The sequence below is a fragment of the Chrysemys picta genome, chromosome 6 (genome assembly GCF_011386835.1).
Source record: "Chrysemys picta bellii isolate R12L10 chromosome 6, ASM1138683v2, whole genome shotgun sequence".
Lineage (NCBI taxonomy): Eukaryota > Metazoa > Chordata > Testudines > Emydidae > Chrysemys > Chrysemys picta.
In genome coordinates this window covers 16069584-16093553 of record NC_088796.1, presented here as the reverse complement: position 1 = coordinate 16093553, position 23970 = coordinate 16069584, and the positions used below count along the sequence as shown (strand labels likewise).

The 23970-nt window shown below is 42.5% G+C and overlaps 1 protein-coding gene across 2 annotated transcripts in view; it reads left to right on the top strand.

Moving 5' to 3' along the window:
- Positions 1-23970, top strand: part of MYO5B (myosin VB) — a 377457-nt gene that overhangs the window by 124076 nt on the left and 229411 nt on the right. For both annotated transcript variants that reach the window (XM_065598729.1, XM_065598728.1), the window contains exons 3-4: positions 6852-7023; positions 9387-9531. In XM_065598729.1, coding sequence (XP_065454801.1) covers positions 6852-7023; positions 9387-9531 — 317 coding nt within the window. The remainder of the gene's footprint in view (positions 1-6851; positions 7024-9386; positions 9532-23970) is intronic.

Here is a 23970-nt window from a genome sequence, read left to right as displayed (position 1 = left end):
CAGTGCTTGTCTTTTTTTTTTTTTATTTAATAAAAAATGGTGCTAAAGGAGGGTGACAGGAAACTCCAGAGAGAGTTTTTGAAAAGAACTCAGGCCTGTCTGTTTTCAGAGTACTTTTCAAAAGACTTCTCTTGCTAACACAGGCTGAAATCAACCCGGTATCTTAAGCTGTGGGCAGCTGCTGCTGCTAACATTTAAAAACCAAAATGAGTAATAACTGAGTAGAGTCCTTGCTGGACCAATTTAGGAGAAATCTTTTTAAAATCCAGTTCTTATAAATGTCATGTTGATGGGAATGTTAGAAGAGCCTAGGTAAATGAGCTCTATAGACGAATGATCTGGAGCTAGGTCATTTGCAAAGACTGATGAATGATTGAGTACCTTGACCATCTTCGTAGTGTTGAGCTGAGGATTCATACTTAGGGAAGAATGGAGGAAGAAGGATGGTCTGTTATGATGTCGCCTTTTTCATCTGAGTATGAACTTGTTCTGTAGGACAGTGTCACGCTGAGACAATCACATTACATTAGCATGTGGCAAAACCAACATCATGATGAAACTCTACCATGTCATGGTGGTGCAGAGTTGGCTATGGAATTTACTTCAGGGCCACCTTTATGATTTCACTGTATCAAAATTTGGAGGATCATGGAAAACAGTGGTAGAGGGCAGCCAAATCTCTGACTGTCTCAGCTCCTGAAGTGCAGGGAGCTCCCAGCTCTCCACAAATTTATAGTCTGAGAAAACTGGACAGCTTTGCTCAGGAAATTCCCAGCACTGCTACGGTCTGTTGCTTTGATAGGTGGGTAATTTCTTAAAGAAGGACTTAATCTTATTGGGTGTCAAGGGTCATCATAGGCCCATTCACTGCTTATGCCCTAACTTGAACATTTAAGTGGTGCACCAGGCTTCTATGGCTTTATGCACAAAGAGGAGTTTTAGCCACTTGTCATCTCTGAACGCCCAGAGTCAGCTCTACTGACACTCTTTTGTTACAAAGACCAAGTGCTATTGAAACTACCAAGCGCACTCCAGTTAGATTGATGTTCTGTTGAGGAACATTAAAGGAACTAAATTCCCTAATAAGCCAGCTTGACCTTACTGCTTTCAGCACCATGTTTTAGCAGAGCTGCAGAGTCTACAATCTGTGTGACTCGTATAATCGTGCCAAGAAATATATTTTTCATGAACTGTTTCATCTAAATTGGTTTTTCCATTGAGCAGGCAATTTTTTTAAATTGTCCAGGGGACGATCTGCTGTGTTACTAGAACAGTTAACAGACACGGCTTCCCCAAACTGAAAATGCTCCAAGGGCTGTGTGAATAATTCACAGCTCCTGCCAATGAACCGGTTTCACACTGGCACATAGTGTGTTACCCTCTTACTGAACAGGCAGCTGGGGAGCAGGAATGAGAGATGCTTGATTAGACTGTTATGAAAACAATTCTTCTTTTGGGTTCAGTATAAGCAGGGTGGCCAGTAACAGAATGTCAGAGTACCAATGTCACTAGGAAAGCAACATAACACACCTTGGAACTGAGTGAGGAGACTGGGGACACATTCATTTGCACAGCTTGATAATCTTCCAAGGGCCATCCATAAATATGTGCCACATGTGCCACTCCACAGGACCTCCTCGCATTCTTTGTCCCCTCCCCCTCCTCTCCAATAGGTAGATTTCAGCAGGGAGGTCTGATTTCATGCTCCGTGATGCTTTTTTCACGGCCATGAATTTGGTAGAGCCCTAGTTCTGGACATCTGCTGGAGCCTGCCCCTACTCCCTGGTGTCTGACTCTCAGCAAAACTCCAGAACATAGAGCCAGCCTTGGAGCTGCCAGCCTGACCAGCTGTTAGACACTCTCACTCTTCTCTCCCACAGCTAACAAGTAATGAAATCCAGTGATGTGATTAACATCCATGTGCAAAACTGAGGTGTCTCTTTAGTATAAATGTGTTCCAGGTTTGCCAGCCTACTCCTTTATCTGAGGCCCCCATTGGATCTCATCTTTCTCCTCTCTGCAAATGCGATGTCCTTAGAATAATAGTCCAGTGCCTGTGCTCTTTCCCAATAATACACACACATTCCTCTCCCTGATCATCCCACAGAGCTGCCTGCCCTTACAGCATACTACCGAGAGAGTGAGCAGGAAACTTTCTTTCTGCTTTACTGCCAGCTGTGGATTCCTTTATTTCCATAATCAGTTACCTCTCTTCTGCTTCTGAGACAATCAAACAAGGCTTCCGTGAAGAACAGCGAGCCCAATAATTCAGGATAGTGCTCGTATCCTAGCAAGGAATTAGGTGACCGATGTGAAATGAGCATGTGGTCTTGGCTCAGTTCTTGTTGCCCATCTCACAACCGGCACTAACTGGCTTGATTGGCTGGCTATCCTTTTACCTCCTGGAGTTCTCCCTCTAGATCAGGGAATGGGGCTGTGTGGGTGAAGCTTGCACGGCCACAGTCTCTGCTGTATGTGAAGCCTCCGGTGCTGTCAGTCCGGTAACATTCATCACTATTTCAAATTCTATGTAGTTATTTCCCCCTCTTGGGTTTTGTGGGAATTTCCAAAGCAAACTTAACACTTCAAAACTTTCAGTGATCAGGTGAACCTGATAGAAACAGCCAGGGTGAGTCCTGCCAATTCTGGGTGATGTATCTCTGGCTGGTGGTAGTGGTGGTAAAGAAGGGAAGGTCAGAAGACTGCTTGCTATTGTATGTTGTGGAAACTGCATAGATGCTGTTGCCAGGACATAAAGGAATGAGTCATTTCAATATTATGACAGAGTTTATTTGATATAAAACCATTAAGATACCTTAAGTGTTTGTTAGATGGACACATTCATCTTTGGATTCACGCTGTCAGATTTAGTGTGTTTCCCCTGTGATGCTGCTTTGCAATTAACGCATCTTCCTTTAGAAAAGACTGGTTACGTTCTAAAGGTCTGTTTTCTGCTCTTAACAGGTGTTGATAGCTGTTTCCTACTGGTACAGGTCTCATAAATGGAGTAGAATGAACAGTCCATACCTGAAATATGGCATGATAAAAGTTCAACTCCGCTCCTGTCATTCTGATAGATAACATTCAGGGCCACCTGTGCCAAAATGAAGTAGTTTGTTAGAGCTGGACTAAGTCTTGGGGTTTTTATTCCACAGTTATTTTATGTTGTTAAATGGAAATCTGTCCTTTAGGCGATTTTGTGACCGTTCAATTTACTGTAGGTTTTCAGTTAGTGACATGTCTGTCATATCCTTCAGAGCCATAGCTACACAGCCAAGTTGGCTTCTAAAGTGAATAAAGGCTCCGTTCATTTTTAAAAAAGACAGATTTATATGGCTGGATTTTTTCCCCCTTTTAATATTTTTCCTGTGCAGTTTGTTTTTATTGTTTAGGCCATTCTTATGAAGTCCCTGCTGAGTGTGATGCGTGCATGTTGGTCTGATAAACTTTAGATTAGCATGGAGTGACACACACATGCATCAAATGAAGGTAACATGAACATCAGGATCTCTTTCAGGGAATTGAAAGCTTTTGGTTCCTGACAGTTGAAATGTCTCCGCTGTTGTTGTTACTAGCTCCTTTTTCTTATCCTTTTCATCTAAGTGAATTTTCATGGATTTATGGTTCCAGCAGACCTGTTCCTGGCTCCTTGTGTCTATCACAAATCTCCTTCTGGAGTGATGAACTCAGTGTTACATACTCCATGGGAATCCTAGGCTCTCAAAAATCCTAATGCAGGACTGTGGGGATTATCACACGGAACTCAGTTGCAGCAGTAAAGATTTTTGTAAAGGTCAAACTTCATTGAGATTCTCTCAGGAGTGGAAGAACTCAGTCTGTATGCTGCATGGGTGATGCCACTCCTACATATCCGAAAGAGACAGCATGGCCTACTGGATAGGATAATGGGTTGGGGCTTGGGAGACCAGGCTCCGTTCCCATCTCTACCACTGACCTGCTGTTTGATGCTGGGCAAATTACTTCATCTCTCTGTGCTTCTGGTTTTCTTCCCACCTTTTGTCTGTCTTGTCTATTTAGCTAGTAAACTCTTCGGGGCAGGGATTGTCTTTTAGTTGAGCATAATGTGGTTCCAGTCTTGGCTGGGACCTCTTGGGGGTGGGGGGAGTCAACTCAAACACTTGTGTGGTGATTTACTTGGCTTATGGCACCAGCCTGGCCAAAAGCTGAGCGTTTTCTCATCTGTGTTGAAGCTTTGTTTCTGATGGCAGTTGGAATAGTATCTCTGAATGTGAAACACAGCTTCATTTCCGCAGTATGTTTTATACAAAAAGGGTTTTAGCGTGTAAAGCTTAAGTGGCATCAGTACAGAACTGAAAGAACAATACCAAGCTGTCTCAGAGGAAGAAGCTGTGGAGGATCAGTTAGGAAAGTGAGGAGAGCTAGGAGGAAGATGTTTGAGGAGAAGGGTTTTGCACCAGCAATGGCAAGATGGTTGGAAGGGACAGAGGAAGCAGCATTAATCGATGGGCAAGGAAGAGGAGCAACGTCTGAGGCAGGATGGCACCGTTCCTTTGAGTTTGAGACAGGGCTTTGGAGCTGTGCTCCGGCTCTGCTCCAGCTCCAGGCAAAAGCCTGCAGCTCCGCTGCTCCGCGCTCCAGCTCCGGGCTCCGCTCCAAAGCCCTGGTTTGAGAGGACAATTTTTAATTGGAACCTAAAATGAGTGATGAAGTTGGGTTTGGGTTTTTGTTGTTGTTGTTGTTTTTTGGTTTCTTCATTCTACTGTCCTATTTGACTGTTTTGTCCTCCTCTTCAGTCCTGTCTCCCGTTTAGGTTGTGATCCTTGACAGCAAGAACTATCCTCTTTGTTACATGTCTGGACATTGCTTAGCACATTGAGGGCCCTGATCTTTGATGATAGTTTTGAATGTGGGAATAATGGCCATGTGTTAAATCTGACGCACATGCGGAGATCTGGGCAGGGAGGAATTAAGGAGTCCATAGAGGAGGCTCTCTGCAGCCATCAAGGTGAGAGAGGGGTGAAAGGGAGGGTAAAGGCTTCAGCGGATGAGGAGTCAAGGCAGTGGCAACATGAAGGCTTCAGTTTGTCACATCACTTCAAGAGAATCCCTGCTAAATATTCCACGCTATTGGCTGAGGAACTGAAGGCCTGAAACATGGCAGTGCCAGCATGTCTTTTGAGGAGTGAAAAATGAACTCCTCCTCCATAAGCATCCGTTAGCTGCCAAAATATTAATTGGCGCTGTTTGTTAGATTGTCCAAGAGGCAAATGAGCAGAACATACTTGACACAGTTGGCAGTGAATGGCCGTGGTATGCTTTTCCCCGCCTAGTATTCATGCATATATCACCCACATATCACCTGCCTACGTCTCCTCTGCTCTAGGCACTATCTGTTGTACCATTGCTGATGTATTCACTCTTTCCAGTACGTGCCTCTCTAACTAAACCAAACAACTTGTTGGATAAAATGAATAGCATGGGAATTCTCACCTGCCTCTTTCTGCTTTCACAAGCAGGGTTTCTCTATTGCTGGAGGAACTTACTATCAGAGTGTTCAGGGGACAGGAACATAATTCATCTGAAGTATAAACAAATGTTAAATGTATCCAGTAAATACCAAACTGGAAACTTCCCAAACCATCTCCTGTCTCTAAGTGTCTGACAGTGGAAGTGCCCACAGGGGAGTTGACAAAGGTATTTACAGATAAAGGGGAAAAAGTCATGTTGATTCTAATCAGTGGCTCTGCTGTTCAGTTGGGGGTGAGCCAAAACTCTTTAGCATATAGTGAGCCGTATATTTTAATGCCATCACCATGTTCCTCACGTAAGTCTACAGTGCTCCTGTGTTTGCTCCTTTGCATCCTTTCCCCATTGTCAGAAGAGATTGACGGGAGTATAGAGCATAATGTGTTTGACTTTAATTAAAAAAAAAAGTCAACAAATAACTTTGTCAAAGGGAAGAACTCTGGATTCCGTGACTCTGGCTGACCTTAAAGGAGAATAAATAAAGCTGCACATGTTGGATTCATTTATGCTTTTACGGTTTTTGGTATATGGTGCTGTGTGTTACTAACACTTTGAGGTAGCTTGTGCCATCTCCTTCCTTGGTCACCCTGAAACACTTCCTGGGTTTTCTTTAGACAGTGAGAGTAGATACACTAAGGCTAGGTCTACACTACCCGCCTGAATCGGCGGGTAGAAATCGACCTCTCGGGGATCGATTTATCACGTCCCATCGGGACGCGACAATCGATCCCCGAATCGACGCTCTTACTCCACCAGCGGAGGTGGGAGTAAGCGCCGTCGACAGGAAGCCGCAGAAGTCGATTTTGCCGCCGTCCTCACAGCGGGGTAAGTCGGCTGCGATACGTCGAATTCAGCTACGCTATTCACGTAGCTGAATTTGCGTATCTTAAATCGACTCCCCCCTGTAGTGTAGATGTACCCTTAGTCAACAAGGGTGAAATTCACCCCTCAGCAGTGGATGTTGTCTTTTGTGCAATGTCCAAAGTATTTGCCCTTATTCAGCACTGGGAAATCCCCAGGGAATACAGGAAATACGAAAGCAATACTGTTTAGTTATCCACAAATAATTTCAAATATTTTTTAAAGGGGTGACCGCTGTGGATGCATAGAACTCCTATTCACTTCAGTAGGCAATATGTGCACATTCTATCTGGGCTTGGATTCTATCTATCAATGGGACTTGGATTCTGGTTGGGGCCTCTAGATGCTAATGTAATACAAATAATCTTTTGAGGGCAGAATTATCCCTACATGAGTTTAAAAAAAAAAAAAAGAAAGAAAGAAAGAAACAAGATGGTTCTTACTATTTAACTGTTTTTTGTGTGCAATTTGTATTACTTCAGATCTGTGACTATCCAGTTGATCTCAAAACCAACCAACTGCCCTTCTTGCGTAATCCAGATATTTTGGTGGGCGAAAATGACCTGACAGCTCTAAGTTATCTCCATGAGCCTGCTGTCCTACATAATTTAAAAGTCAGATTCTTGGAATCGAATCACATCTATACCTACTGTGGTGAGTATTACAATACATCTGCATCAGGGGATTTTTTTGCACTGTTCAGTATTGGCATATAAGAAATTAATATTAATCTTTTTATAACAATCTAATATTTACATAGCTCCTCTGATCTGAGGATTTTACCATATACAGTAAAAGCTGTGTTAGCCAGCACTGTACCAACTGGAAAGCTCTAGGAACTGGCATTTCTGATAGCCATTAAAAGTCCAGTTGGTGCAGGGCCGGCAGGCTCCCTACCTGGCTCTGCATCATTCCCTGGAAGCAGCAACATGTCCCTACTGCTCCTAGGCAGAGGAATGGCTACAGGGGCTTCATGCATTACCCCCACCTTGAGCGCTGGCTCCGCAGCTCCCATTGGCTGGGAACCACGGCCAATGGGAGCTGCGGGGGCGGCGCCTGTGAGTGGAGGCAGTGCGTTGGAGCCCGCCTGGCTGCGCCTCCACCTAGGAGCAGCAGAGACATGTCACCATTTCCGGGGAGCCACCCAAGGTGAGTGCTTCCTTGATCCAGCACCCCAAAACCCCTCTTGCACCCCAACCTCCTACCCCAAGTGCCCTCCTGCACCCAAACTCCCTCCCTCTTGGTTAACCGGAATTTTGACTTCCTGGCACCCGCCCCCCCCCCCATTCTACCAACATGCCAGATAACAAAGCTTTTATTGTATTAATTAATTAAGCCACACAACGCCTCTGTGGAGCTGATAATGTAATACCTGTCTTAACGATTAGAGTGACTGAGGTGCAGAGCGGTCAGTAGCAGAAGTAGGAGTAGAACCCAGGTGTCCTATTGCAGCCTACAAAAGGTGTTAGGTTAAGAAATAAATAGAAAATAGACTTTGGCCTAAGTATAGAGGAGTGAGAAATTGAGCTCGTTGGTATGAGCAAAAGTTAGAGAGAGAAGTCGGAGACAGTAAGATGGGAAAATTGAAGTTAGCAAGGACGTAACCCTGGGTTTGGTTTTAGCAGGGTTTTTTATGAGTGTTTTTTTGAGAATTTGGAATGTGTTATTAAACCGCTATCTATATTGATAGCAGGAGAAGGACATTGATACAAATGTTAATTTAAATAATGTGTGTTGTAAAGAGCCAATAAAGAGATGGAGGAAATGTGAATATGGTAATGGGTATGTTTAATGTTAATTAGTATTATAATGGATTATAAAAAGAGTAGCCTTTCTAAATTGTAAGAGATCTCCAATTAACACCAAAAGGATACCGTTAGGTTACAGGATTATAAACTATACTTCATTCTCTTGTCAGTGGGCTGATCACCCATTGATAAGCTCTTCCGTCTTTGAAAGTGAGTATAATTGTAGTACCTGTGTAAATGATAATTGTATGCCTGTTTGCTTAATTAATAATTTTCTCTGGAAGTTTGGTTCTATCATTCAAAGTGCCATCCAGGGTCTTCTATTTAATTAAATTGTCTGTCTGTAATGGACCTACAGGCTTGAACTTGAAAATCGAGTTTGGTTTATTGCATTCTTAGCTTTAACAACTTAACATCAATTGGGAATATTTAAAATTCAAGGTTAAGCTGTCCTCCTGTCTCTACCTGTAGCCACCAGACCACACTCCTCCTACAGCAGGTTAAAATAACATTAGTGTCTGATTTAAGCCCACAAACCCAGAACGTATTTAGAGGAAGGCTTCTGATGCTATCCTCCTTTCATGCTGTTGTCAGTAGCTGGTGCAGCACACATACTCTCTGAACCATGCAGACAACCCTCCCGAATTCATGGGGATCCCATGGATTGATTGATATCTCCCCCCACGCTCCCAATATGGAGAAGATGACAGGCTGGGGTGGGGTGCCATGTTTTTGGGTGGCTGCGGTTCCTAAGCCCAATGGTGTGACTTTATGATGAAGTGAGCAGTCTGGATTTTCGACAGGAAGGAAAAGAGGACGTTTTTAAAGATTTTTAATTCAGATCTTTCATGTTCCTTCAACATGATTTGTGCATTTAATTTCTGTTAATCTTATGGTTTTGCATTTTCATCTGAAGTCCAGTAACCAAAATATTTTGAGTCCAGTGGATGTTCAATTATGTGGATATGGCTTATCCACAGCAGCATCTTTCAACTTTTTGGGGGCGGGAAATGCCCAAAGGGCCTACTTCATATGACGGACTTATATTCAGGTCATATATTTTATGCTCCTCTTCCATAGCTTAATGTGAGCTGTTCTTTCCACCAGTGCATTAGCCATTTCTACAAGATTCAAAGAAAAGCTGATGTAAAGAACCTGGACCCTTTTTTCTGTGCATTTTTTGAATCTCCTTATATTTACAAAAAGGTGTTAAACTATTGTGACTTGGTTTTAATTCTAATGTCTGCATGTTTGTCTGGTTTTCTTTAGGTATTGTACTTGTTGCCATTAACCCATACGAACAACTGCCAATCTATGAACAAGATGTCATCTACGCATACAGTGGCCAAAACATGGGGGACATGGATCCTCACATCTTTGCAGTGGCAGAAGAAGCCTACAAGCAAATGGCTAGGTAGGTGATATGTTGGTTAAGAGGCTTACAGCCAGAACCAGGCTGTTCTTCCTTGGTGGTGGTGAAGATTATATAATTTCAGTGAAAATTAGTGTAATTTTATGGAGGACAAGGCAAAATTTTGCATCTCAGCTAGGAAGAAAACCCTATGCAATATCTGGGCCTTTTATCTACATAAACCCAACAAAAAAGGAAAACTTACCTTGAGGGTCTTATGCCTCCCCAAAGTGGGGTGTACCCCACTTTTTCTGCTCCCAAACTCACCCCAGCAGTCTTTCAGCAGTCCTCTGATCTGTGAGGATTCCAACTCTTTAGAAGTTTAGAATATCCTGGTTCCTGTGGCAGCATCCTGTTTGGTTGTCTGCCTGACGCCAGTACACATTGTGGTACAACAACTTTCAGTGGTCCCTAGTGGTCGTGGCAGCTTCAATAAACAAGCATTTCAGAATACCTTTTAAATCAACTTTGCTGAGTCTGTAAATGACCTCAATATGTGCTGAGTAGAGTTGTATGTCAGACTGCAGCTCCATCCCATGTAGACAATTGGGTAGTGATGTAGGGCAGCCCACTAGTTCACGAGGTCATTGGGAACCCATACATTTTTTACAGCTGTGGTTAACCCTAGAATCTCAGGTCATGATGCCACTATGTAAGCACGTCTCAAGTGAGTAGGGTGACCAGACATCCCGATAATAGGGGCTTTGTCTTACATACACAACTATACCTCCAAAAAAAGTGTCCCAATTCTTCACACTTGCTACCTGGTCACCCTAGGAGTGAGTTCACCCGAGGACACACAAATCTCAATAAATGACTTGGAGCAATCAGGCTTGTACTGGAATTCTTGGGTTAAATAATCTGGCTGGGGCCAAAAACAATTTTAACCATACATGTTGGAACCTGTATGCCTGGTAGAGTTTAAAAAATCCACACGAGTGCTTTCATACATTTATGAAATGTCTTGCCTAGCCCTTCTTCAGCAGTGACCTAACAGTGCATATCAGTAGTTTATTATGTTTTTACCATTGGTATTCTTTATATGGCAGCTCTATCATCACTGCTACAAAACAAGGATCACAGTCCATGAGCCAAATTGAGACCCCTGCAAGCCTGTGCAGCTCCACTGGCTTAAATGGAGTTTTACCCACCCATTCCAGGTCTGAACTTGGCCTGTTATATTCAAACTCAGCAGAATCTTTGAGTATTGCATTTTTTGAGAGACAGGAGTCTATGCAACTGTTTGATCTCTAATAAGTGAACATAAGAACGTCCATACTGGATGAGACCAAAGGTCCATCTAGCCCAACAGTGGCCAATGTCATATAAGACATTGAGGTAAGAGCCTGCATAAGTATTTAATGCCTATTTGCTTCAGTCTTCACTAAAAAAGGTTAATGGTGACCAGATATTCAACACAATTAATATTAGCAACAAGGGAGGAAGGAACACAAGCCAAAATAGGATAAAGAATATTTAGGTAAATTGCAAGTATTTGAGTTGGCAGGACCTGATGAAATCCATCCTAGGGTACCTAAGGAACTAGCTCAAGCAATCTCAAAACTGCTAGCAATTATCTTTGAGAACTCATGAAGGACTGGTAAGGTCCCAGAAGATCGGAGAAGGGCAAACACAGTAACTCTCTTTAAAAAGGGGAACAAAGAGGACCTGGGGAATTATAGACCAGTCAGCCTAACTTCAATACCTGGAAAGATACTGGGACAAATCTATTAAATGATCAGTTTGTAAGCACCCAGTGGATAATAGGATTATAAGGAATTTCCTTCTCTATCAGACCTAGTGGATGGGGGGAAGCTGTAGAACTGATTAAGGCCGTGACTTCTGTGACTTTCCGTTACCTCCGTGAATTTTGCAGCGCTGCTGCAGCTGACCCCAGGACCACCCCAGCAGCTGGGGAAGCCCAGGGGCCAGCCACATCGGCTGCTGCTCTGGCAGCCCCAGACATAGGGTGACCAGATGTCCCGATTTTATAGGGACAGTCCCGATATTTGGGGCTTTTTTATATATAGGCTCCTATAACCTCCCACCCCTTGTCCCGATTTTTCACACTTGCTATCTGGTCACCCTATCCAGGCAGCAGGTCCCCCGCCCAGCAGTAGTCATCTTCAGGAGCGCCCTCCTCCCAGCAGGTAAGATTTAGTCACAGGTATTTTTAGTAAAAGTCATGGAAAGGTCACGGGGCCATGACTTTTTTTTTTTTATTGCCCTTGACCTGTCCATGACTTTTACTAAAAATACCCGTGACTAAAACATAGGCTTAGCCATGATATATCTTGATTTTAGTAAGGCTTCTGCACTGTCCCACATGACATTCTTCTCAGCAAACAAGGAAATGTGGTCTAAATGAAATTGACAAGGTGGGTGCGCAACTGGTTGAAAAAAAACATATTCAGCGTAATTATCAATGATTTGCTATCAAACTGGGGGCAGGGGTATTTAGTGGGGTCCTGCAGGGGTCAGTCCTGGTACTTGGGTAATAGAGTGGAGACTGTGCCTATAAAAATTGCAGGTGACACCAAACTGGAGGAGGATAATTCAAAATGATCTTGAGAAATTGGAGAATTGGTCTGAAAGCAACAAGATGATATTCAATAAAGACAAGTGGAAAATTCTACACTTAAGAAGGAAAAATCGAATGTACAGCTACAAAATGGGAAATAACTGGGAAATAATAACATGATAAATGTGATGCTATTGTTAAAAAGGCTAAATGTTCTGAAGTTTATTAATAGGAGTGTTGTATGTAACACACATGAGATAATTGTCCCACTCTACTCGGCACTAGTAAGTCAATAGCTGGAGTATTGTGTCCAATTCTGGGTGTCAGACTTCAGGAAAGATGTGAATAAATTGGAGAGAGTCCAGAGGAGAGCAACAAAAATGATAAAAGATTTAGCAATCCTGACCTATGGGGAAAGATTGTAAAAAACACAAACTGGGCAGGTTTAGACTTGAGAAAAGAAGCCTGATGGGGGACTTGATGATAAGTTTTCAAGCATGTGAAGGGCTGCTATCAAATGTTTTCTATGTCCACTGGCTGTAGGACAAGAAGTAATGGGCTTAATCTGCAGCAAGAGAGATTTAGGTTAGATATTTAGAAAACCTTTCTAATGACTGTATAAGGGTAGTTAAGCTTTGGAACAGGCTTCCAAGGGAGGCTGTGGAATCTCCATCACTGAAGGTTTTTAAGAACAGGTTGGACAAACACCTGGCAGGGTTTTTCTAGGGTTACTTGGTCCTGCATTGGTGCAGGGGGCTGGACTCGATGACTTTTCAAGGTCCCTTCCAGCCCAGCATTTCTGTGTTTTGAGTATTCTATAGTTTTCAGCCTTTGATTCCTAGTGGAGCACTAATGCAAAATACTCTGTTAAACTTAAATCATTAAAAGTCTGACATAAACCCATACAAACAAGAAAATGAGCTAAAAATTGGAGCCCAATCTTTATAGCTTCTGAGTGCCCTTGGGGGCTATTGAAGCTGATGTGTTGAGGGTAGCACTCAGGATGCTGCAGGATCAGACCCAGGGCTGATGATGCTTATTGTTTCTCGGTGTTGCTGAGACGGTGAAAGATGACTTGCAATATTTTGATAAGCAACAGAGGTTCCTGTGGCACCTTTGAGACTAACAGAAGTATTGGGAGCATAAGCTTTCATGGGTAAGAACCTCACTTCTTGCATCTGAAGAAGTGAGGTTCTTACCCACGAAAGCTTATGCTCCCAATACTTCTGTTAGTCTCAAAGGTGCCACAGGACCCTCTGTTGCTTTTTACAGATTCAGACTAACACGGCTACCCCTCTGATACTTGACAATATTTTGATAGTTTTCCTTGTGGAATTTCCTGAGTATACTCATTATCTCATTAGTGTTTTCTGTGTTTGATACACTTTTATTAGTTTTATTTCTTTAAATAAAAGAAGGAAATAATGTGTCACTGAAACAGAGTATAAGACTTTATCCATGTATAATTGTTCTCTTGAGTCCCTCAGTGGCAGTGTGAAAGAAAGTATTTATTGACATAATGTAGTGTAGAAGAGTTATTTAATACCTCCTATTGATATAATAGCAACTTCCCTAAGGAGCCCTACGGATCCTTTGCATGGATTACTGATAAAATACACTCAAGTTTCCCCCTTTGGATACTGACTATTGTTTCAATATGAATTTAATTTACATTACGTCAACAAATTGTTGACCTCAAGATATGAAAGCTGGCAGCTTTGATCTTGACATTGGGAGTTGACGTATTTAAGACAATAGCGTGCCATGTAATCCGTATGGCAGTTTTCATTTTTGCAGCAAGTATGTATTGAGGTGACCACACAAAACTGTCTTATGACAGTGAGAAGTATTTAATATTTAGAATTAACTACATGACATTCCTTCACATGGGGAGGAATCTGTACTAATGGAAGATGCTACAAAAGAAAATGAATTTTTCTCTTTATGCACAGCATGGGTGGCACCAATGCGAGCTTCCTTTTACCACCCTGCCATTGTGTTTCAAACTTGCTTTGAGTGTGCCATTCCCGGAGGTGAGAAATGGTTCAGTCTCCACATCCATAGAATTCTGGCTGCCTCTGCTGTGGCTTTTAACACAGGTAATGTGCTGGTTGTGGCATTTAGAACAGAAATGAGATCTTCAAGCACCATTTCTAAGAGCCACCAAATAATTTCCATTGGACAGTTTATATTTGTTGCTAGTTGACTGGGTGGGACTAGAGAAGGAATGTTTCCGTATCCCATTGCCATTCTTTTAGTGAGTGAGTTCACCAGTGAGTGATCTTGTATTAACTTGATGCCATTTTAAGACTTCCCAGAAAGCATCTGATATTGCAGGTGTTTTGTCTGCTGGTCGTAATTCTGAAAGATTTAAACCAGATCTGGTCATGTTTTTTTTCTCACTAGCTGAGGCAGTCAAGTTTTTATCCTGAGACGCTTTACAGGAAAGTTATGGGACCAATGTGTGAAAAATAAAATATTATGTCGAACCTAAAGATGCTCTATTTATGACACTGGTGAGCTCGGCTGTACGAAGCTACTGAAGTAAACAGCAGCTCTTATTTGTGGTCAGGATGGAATATGGAGCTTCTGTGCTCCCCATGGCCGAGACTGAGTGACCCTATTGCTACCATTATATAGTAATGGCTTTTTTGGACTTTTTATTTGCTACTCTGGAAGATAAAAGTGTTGCTGGTGTCAGTGTGCAAAGAAACTGTTGTTTCCCTGTCAAGGCCGGATGCCTGTTATGAATTCAGCACAATAACAGTCTATAAGTGAGAAGATACTGAAAGTACAGAGGGGAAAAGCCATCCCAGACTTATTTGCTACTTCACTGCCTTTACCATTCTGTTGGCTTCAGTGGGAATCTGATGTTAAGCCATAATGTTGCAGCGACCAAGGAGAGAAAGATATGTACTGTACTTAGCTTAAAACAGTAGGAAAGCCTTGTTCGGTTTTTTAACTGTGGACCTCTGAGCTAAAAGTATGAGCTGCTACGGCTGGAGCTAAAAGGAGCCAAGACTCTGTAGCAACGTCTGTCCTCTGTGGATCACCACAATGAGGGGGCTGTAACATGCACACTCACCTGTGGGTTACATACATTCTCAGCTGAGAACCCTCTGTTTGTGCTGCAGAAGCAACCTCAATTCAGCAGAGCACTTAAATATATGCTGAACGGTAAGCCTGCATTTAAGTGCATCCCTACTGAGTGGACTGAGGCTGGACTGACACATGTACTTAAAATGAAGCATGTGTTTGGACCCCAATTCTGCAAAGCATGTAGTCTAAACAAGCTGAATCCACGCCCAGATATTCAAGTATTCATTGCCATATATAAGCAAATAGCCACTGTTGCTTGAGCCTGACCAGTCCCAAACAAAGATTGTTCCAATTAGGTAGAAGCACCACACCTGATATTAGAATTGGGCACAAAGGTTAGTAATTCTTTTTTAAATGACCAGCTGTTAGGATAAAACACTGCAGTGTTTTGGCAAGCTAAAGAGCATTGAATGACAACAATGCTAGTGCTCATTTTGTGCATCTTTGCTGTTGCAATGCCCAGGTCCTAATGATTTGTATGAAAAATGTTGACACTATTCGCTCATGTCCTGCAGAACTATTTGGGAAAGGTTTGAAAATAAAAACAAACAGATGTATGTCTGTATTTCTACTCATTAAACAAATCCAGGCTGACTTGTTGCTTCAGCCACAAACTGCTGAGCCAGTCATAACAATGCAGTGAGGACTGCTCTATTGAACATCCTGCACTCATGCTGAGCACTGGATTATACAGGCATTACAGCTTCAGTGCAAGCATCTGTGTAAGTGAATATAAGCATCCTTGCATACCGATGCAGAGTATTGGGAATTGTACGGCGGCCTGGAAACCTTGTTGGCATTTTCCATAGAAAAATGTTTTGTCTAAATTTGTAATGTTTTTTGCAGAAATGTACGTGTTTCAATGAAAATCTTGTTAATAAAGGTTCCCCGGGTCCAGGATGGAATTTCTGGTTGGGGGGGAAATGGAGGGATTCCGGAATAGCCAATAGCTTGGTGGCTAGGGCATTCACCCAGAATGTGAGGCCCAAGTTCGAGTCCATGCTCTGTCTGATTTGGGACTTGAACCTGGGTCTCCCACATCCCAAGCGAATCCCTTGACCACTGGGGTATTGGCTGTTCTTATTCATTCACACTTCTGCATTGGAACAAAACCAAACTTCAAAACCGTGACATTTTTCACGAAAAAGAATTGTTGTTTTCCAGCCAGCCCTAGTTAGCATCATTCTGGAGAACTGTGCTTAAACATAGTTTACTCGACAGCTGCAAACAGCTTTCCTGGCCATTATAGACAGGGTCTGTGGGTTTACCCAAGAGAGCATTTTTAAAATGTGTGAAATTTTGCCCAGGTTCTGCATATAATCCACCCTGAGGCAGAGTTTTATTTTTATGCTGTCATGCCTACAATGATGCTCTGCTGTTCTGCTTTTGTTCATGTGTGCCTTGATTTTGTTTTGTTTGTTTTTTTAAAAAGAAAGATTCTAAACTGGAAAAGCTACTATGTAAAAATGGCAGCATGTGTTTCACTGTTTTGTATCTGAATCACTTCAGATTGGCTCAGTGAAGAAATAAAAGGTGATTTATTCCAGATTTTGCTCAGTTTTGCAAACAGAGCAAGAGGACTAGTTTTTTTTTTTTCTGGCTGGGTGGTACTTGGATCACCTATTATCAAGAGCAAAGTTTCAACAGTTGGAACCTGGCTACCAATACTGTTGATTGATGTCAAAGTGAAAATAGAATCTAGCTCAGTCCCCCAGAGCTGTGTTGTTCTGTAGTCCAAACAGGAGTGTAAAAAGTAGTAAAAACTTAGTTTGGTCAGTTAAAGTGAGCAGAGGGTGAAGACTCAGCATCTTCGAAAATCAGGCCACTATTTAAGTTATTTCATTTTGGGCACCAACAACCGAGACAGCTAAGATCACTAGTCACTTCAGAAAATTTTGTCCCTTAATTCTACAGCATGTTTCAGCTGAGAAACTAAATGGTTTCATGATGTTATTTCTCAGTATACCTCTAATATGGCACTGTACCAGCCAATGATTGACTGCACTAGGTGTGATCGACACAGAAGCCAAGAGGCCTGACTCTAACCACTAGAAACCTGCCTTCCCAGTTTAAGTATATTGGCTTTGACTGCTGCCCCTATAATTTTGTGCTGCCTAAACTCTGTAAGCTATGAAATTTTCTCTTTGCAAAGGGACATCAGAATAACAACCCTCAGAAAACTAAAAATGATACTCTCTATTTGGAACTACTTTTTATGTTCTGTATCTTGGGCTGATATTATACTAATTGCAGACTTAGAAACAAAAGAGAGGGACTCTAAATGGTGCTGTGGTGCAATTTTAAAGTGTGTTTTTTGGAGGCGAGAGGTTATTTGATTGAAACATGCCTGGGAGTAAGTGCACTGTGGGTCTTTTAAAATGTAACTAATTATACTTTAATCTAAAATGCTTTCGGAGGTGCTTGATGTTCTCAAAAGTATGAACCATGGAAGTTTCTTTTTTCCTCCCTCTAGCAGCATGAGGACCGTGATGAAGTTGTATAACGAGTGTATTTGTTATGGTTGCACATTTGATGGGATAGGGACTCTAATGTGTTGGGGCCTGCAGCAGTCAGATGAACCACTCAGGCATATGCCATGCCAATGTGGAGCCCTCCTCAAGTGTAGTGGGACTTGCGTGAATGCAGGGGTCTACCCATGCGGATCAGCTTGCAGGATGGTGGCCTGAACCTCTTTTTATAATCTGGTCTATTTATTAATAAGCTGCTATTCTTTTGACGTCATGGGTATAAAACGCTTAACTTTTCAAAAGTCTGCAATGGATGGAGATTCAAATTAAGACTAGAAGAGTACAACACTTACACTATGTCTACGCTACGAGCTTGGATGTTATTCTCTGCTCATATACACGTACTCGTGCCTGATGGCTAGCACGAGCATAAATAGCAGGATAGCCACCATAGCACAAGTAGCGACAGCAGTGGCATGGCGTAGCTGTTCCAAGTTCGTACTGGCAAGGTTCAGCTGCTTGTGCCACTGTCGTTGAGCTAGTGCAAGTACGTGTATGTGACCTGGGAATCACACCGCAAGCTTGGAGTGTAGATGTAGCCTCAGACAGAGTCGCTAACCTGAGGTGATCAAACCTGCACAGCATCTGAAAGGGGAAGTGCTGTGCCATAGATGGGCCTGGCTCCTTTGTGAGAGAGTGGTCCAAAGCCCACCTGTGACTAATTAGTCACCACCTTGTCTATAAAGGTCAATGGGGAAGCTCCCTGGAGAAGTAATGAGAAAAAGCCGCTAGAGGCCAGAAGGACTCTGGCACGAGCCCAGGATGGGCTGGGGGATGAGGAATTAGAGAGAGAGAGAGAGAAAAGGATCCCACAAAGGTTCCCCAGAAAAGAGGCAAAAACTGGGGTGAAAGGCTGGGAATCCTAGATAACACTGCACCTAGTCCAAGTAGGGTGAAAGAGTTTGTGTGTTGTGAGGGCATGGCGCGTAAAGCTGTATGAAGCCCAGGTGGGCTAGAGTATATTCTGTATCTAATCGCTCTGAGGGAGAAGATAAAAAGGCAAAGTCTGGAAGAGAGAGGCCTGGATCACACCTTGGCTGGGAAGGAGCAGGCTAGCAGCTAGGAGCGGTGCTTGAGAGTCAGTGACTATGACACTGTCTCTCTAACATATTGGATTTTTATAAATCGAGATGGTTGAAATTTTTCAAAAATTCAAAATCTCTATGGAAACTTTCAATATTTTTTTCCAAGAAAGGGTCTCAACATAATTTTTTTTTTGACCAGCTCTAGTTAGTACGTTAGAAAGTAAAGGACATGCACTTGGATTTCCAAAATACTTTTTGATAGGGTTTCTCACTGGAGGGTAAGAGAAACGAAAATGATGGTGGGTGAGTGTGAGGGGACATGGAGAGTTTAAGGCAAAGTTTTATTCTAGTTTAAAAACTGGTGAAGTGATAGGAAACAATTGCAGTGATCAGATGGCCCTTTGGGTGCAAAGGTGTTAACAGTGGATAAATATTGGGGACCAGTGTTATGAATTTATATTGTTGCAGGGGCCACCATATGGTGCTGTGTTATAGGCTTACGACTTGGTGTGTGAGCAAGTTTTTAATCTTCGGAGAAATGTACTGTTTGTTTTTCTCTATTGTAGTTTCTGTGGGGGAGCTGTGGCAAGCAGCAAGGAAGTATACTTTTTGCCTTAAACTTTCTAACTAAAGTCAATTCTTGATGCTTCCTGGAAAACAGGCATTGGTTTCAGGCAAAGATCCTTGAAAGAGGGTATTTCTTGAGTGCCACTCGTAACCACTTCTGTTTGAGGACTGGTGTACGTGTGCAAATAGAACAAGAATATAATCCACTGTCATTGATTTATTCTCCAATCAGATGCTGACGGTTAAAGTCCTGTCATCTGCTCCTTCAAGCAGTGAGACTAATGGATACTAACCATATTGAGAAGGAAACGGAGAGTGAGTTGGAGAAGTTTGCTGTTAACACTAGTTACTTTGCTTAATAAAAGCTATGCTGGATGATGAGAAACTTTTGAAGGATTTAAATGTATTGAGGCAATTCACCTGCAGGGCAGAAGATTAAATTCAACCTGGATAAATGTAACATAAAGCACATAGGAAAAACGGTGCAAACTGATCTCATGCCAGTGGACTCTAAACTTTGAGGATCCTCTGAGAGCGAACACTTAGGAGTCTTTTATAGAGAGACCGATAAAGAAGCCTGCTGAGCATGCAGCAGATTTTTAAAGGCAAATAGGGATGCTTGGGCTGTAGGAGAAAGGGATGGAATACAATACAGAATGTATAATGACCTATCAAATAGCGCTATGCCTTCATGCTGAAGACAGGCTCCCATCTTCTTTGGGTTGCCTCACTTTAGGAGATACAATGGAGATTGAGAAGTCTAGTGAAGGTCATTGAAGGTAGCTTAATGGATTACAGGACATTGAGAGACTGCAAAAGATGGTATTAGGGTGAGAAGAATTGGAGGCAATTTGATATTTTACCTTATTTGTGCCAGTATTTTATAATACACAACCATTGCACAAAGTCTAGGCATGCAGACAGAATTTACAACATCCATTAATGTACAAGAAGAGGTAACATTGACCTACCTTCTGCCTACACCCCTCACACTACTACAGCTAATACTAGTAATAGAACGCAGCATCAGCAAGCATCCTCCACAGCGGAGGGGAAGAGGTCCATTTGCATCTGCCCCATTCGCTAGCAAATTCATGGATGAGCAGCGAGGCCCTGCACTGTGCCCTGAAGGCCCCCAAACTGGGCTCTGTTGGAACAGTAAGCAGAGTGAAGGGAATTCCGAAGTCTAGGGCCTTTCCTGGAGAATGCCCTGCCTTTACAAACGGAGTTTAAAATCTAGGACCTGTCAAGAAGAGTGGTGCAATGGTCCGTTGTCAGGAGCATGCACAGAAAAGGGAGTGGTCTTGTAAGTAGCCAGGAGTCAGGACAAAATAGATGAGAAGGCACCTAAATCTTGCCATCTTCAGGACATGTTACAAAACTCATCACTACGGGAATGGTTTCCCCAGATGATGGAGCAGAAGGGTCCGACAGTGTTCACATGGAAAACCATTTAACACCCAGAACAAGAGAAGGGCAGAGGATTTGAATCCTCCTTTGGAGAAAACTCAGACATGTAACGGTCCCATAATATAACAGTGATGAATTCTTTAGAAATGTTTATGGATGCAGTATGAGAATAAGGGAATACTCAATTGGTAAAAAGTGTGCTAATTTAAGACACATACACAGCACATAGTTAACTTGTGGGATTTGTTGCTAATGGAAGGCATGGAGTCAAGTGCTGTGGCTGGTTGTATGAGAGGCCTGGGTGATTTTATGGTCATTACTAATAATTGTTGTTCTGCTGTCCTAAGATATTGCCATAACCGTTTAGTTTATGTCCTGAAGCATTAATTGTCTGCAGGTGAAGAAGATTCTCTAATCCCATCTTCTATCTCCACCCTCTTCTAATATGGAGCATTGCTAACTTGGCTAGATAAATTAGGGCTTGGTCTCTTTGCCTTTCGCTGAAGCATCAGACATTTGCCCCTGTTGGAAACACGATACAAGGTTAGATAATCCAGCAATCTAATTCAGTGTGACACATCCTTTGTTCCCTAAGCATCAGAGTCACTGGGCAAACCAAAACTGCTTTGTATATGCTGCATACCCACAAGAAAAGTGTTTGAATTGCATTTTTTCCCCTTGGGAGAATAAATATATGTAGAAAATTCCAGTGTTTCAGCTGTTCGTTCACATGTTACAGGGAAAATTTGCTGTTTCCTGTCCGGTTCAGGAAATGTGAAAAGGGGTGGAATTTCTTAAATTAAGAAAGTTACTTGCATTATACTCTCAAGCTTGTTCAATTGATGCATGCACAGCGCTCCCATTAATGTTAATAGGACTTGTATGAATCACAGGGGTGATACTCTTTTTCTTAGGGCTGTATCCCAACACGTTGCTGATAAAGACATCCACTGGTTTGACTGTCACTCCTCCCCCCCTCCCCCCCTTGAGTTCCTGTATTGGCTCTTATCATATAGAAATATAGGGCTGCAGGGACCTCAAGAAGTCGTCAACTCCAACCCCCTGCCATGAGGCAAGACCAAGTAAACCTAGAACCTGTTCTTAAAAATCTCCAATTATGGGGATTCTGCAACCTCCTCTGGAAGCCTATTCCTGAGCTTTTAACTACCCTTATAGTTAGAAAGTTTTTCTCACATATAAACTAAATCTCTTTGCTACAGATTAAGCCCATTACATCCTGTCCTACCTTCAGTGAACATGGAGAATAATTGATCACTGTCCTCTTTATAACAAGCCCTTAACATATTTGAAGATTGTCATCGATCTTGATCACCTTCTGTATCACACTCAGTCTCGTGGGGTGAAATCCTTCCCATCGACTTCAACGGGCCAAGATTTCACCCCTCATTCTTACATGCCTTCTTGTACCCTATGCGCTGCTCGTTCAATTCACCTTAATTAGTTGTCTCATCCCACAAACTGTTCTTCACCTTTTCTCATACTGTATGGGACATCCTCTTTGATCATATATTGTAGCAGAGAGGCAGCCCTGCTCTAGTATAAGGTTGAATGTCACTTTCTTTTTAAGGATTGGCCAGTGGTAGGATGACCAGACAGCAAGTGTGAAAAATCGGGTTGGGGGTGGGGGTGGGGGTCATAGGAGCCTATATAAGAAAAAGACCCAAAAATTGGGACTGTCCCTATAAAATCGGGACATCTGGTCATCCTAGCCAGTGGTGCACCCCCTGGTTTGAAGTAGTAATAACATGCACCAAAAACCTGGTTTCCATCATCAGCACCCTCACTATAAAAATGGTTCCAGTACCCCTGGGATTGCTGATTTTTAGGGATCTAAAATCCATATGCTTAGTTGAATTGTCTTGAAATTTGCTTTGCCCTATGGGAGGTGCAGGGTAGGGTTATTGATCCTGAGTCCCGGTCTAGTGCTCTAGTTTCAAGGCCATATTGCCTCCCAAAATAAGTGATGCTTTGCATAGAAAATAGGTGCTTATCTCAGTGTCCTGATTCTAAATAGTGTGTGTGTGTGTGTGTGTGTGTGTGTGTGTATGTATAAAATATAAAAAACCATAACTGTCACATACTAGGGGAAATATTGAAGTAAGTTCCCCTTCTGCTATAAAGCAGCACAAACTGTGTACAGAATCTGCATATGGCAGCTTTTGTACAGCACAAGGTGAAGTCCGTGTTTGGGATTAATGCCATTTTGCTCCAGTGAATGAGTGACCCTCAAAGAGAATGCGCTTAACGGTTTGTAAATAGAAATTCACAAGTAAGGATGCAAGATTTCTCCAGGCCTTTTTAAAAAATTGTGATTTCCATGTGTTATGCTTAATAAAATGCAAAATTAAATAGATGCCTCTAGTACTGAATGCTCTACTACCAGATGTAATGGAGTGACGTGGGCAACGCTCTCTGGAGCAGCTTGCTCTTCTCTCTTGGAACAGAGCTCTTGCTTCCACACAGGTTTGTGTCTACTCATTAGAGGGGTAGAAGAAGGACCAGCAGAACTTCTGCACCTGGCTCATAAAAGATGGACAGTAGGGTTGTTCCTCCAGAGCAATAAACTCAAAGGGTAATAAAATGTAGTATAAGCAAAATCTCACCTAGATGTGCATATCCACTCATGCATTTCCAGATTGGAATAGCTGAATCTTGTAGGAAATACAATAATATAGTGCACATAGCTAAAAGGTACAACATCAGACAGGCACACAGAACAAGAGCCAGGTATTAACAATAGCCCCTTTGCGGTCCTATTCTGTGGTGTGGAGTGGGCGCTCTCATAGAAGCTCATGGGGGGAGGGATTGCTCAGTGGTTTGAGCATTGGCCTGCTAAACCCAGCGTTGTGAGTTCAATCCTTGAGGTGGCCATTTAGGGAACTGGGGTAAAAATCTGTCTGGGGATTGGTCCTGCTTTGAGCAAGGGATTGGACTAGGTGACCTCCTGAGGTCCCTTCCAACCCTGATATTCTATGATTCTCAGTACATATAAGTATTATTGTAACACTCAGCAGTCTGTTGGTTGATTAGAGGGTTTGAACAGAGCTGGTGCTGCTTGTATTGTGATTCTGATGTGGAAATGGACATCTGGGCGGCCGTGAGCAGGTAGAATCAGTGTGATATATACTTCGCTTTCACTTGAGACAGCACACAGGAGTTGCTGATGTTTTGTTGTAGCTAAAGAGCTGTGTTGTACATCTTAATGTATTAGGTATGTCATAAATCCAGGGCTACGAGGTCATTTCTTTGATGCCAAAGGGACTCCTGAAAA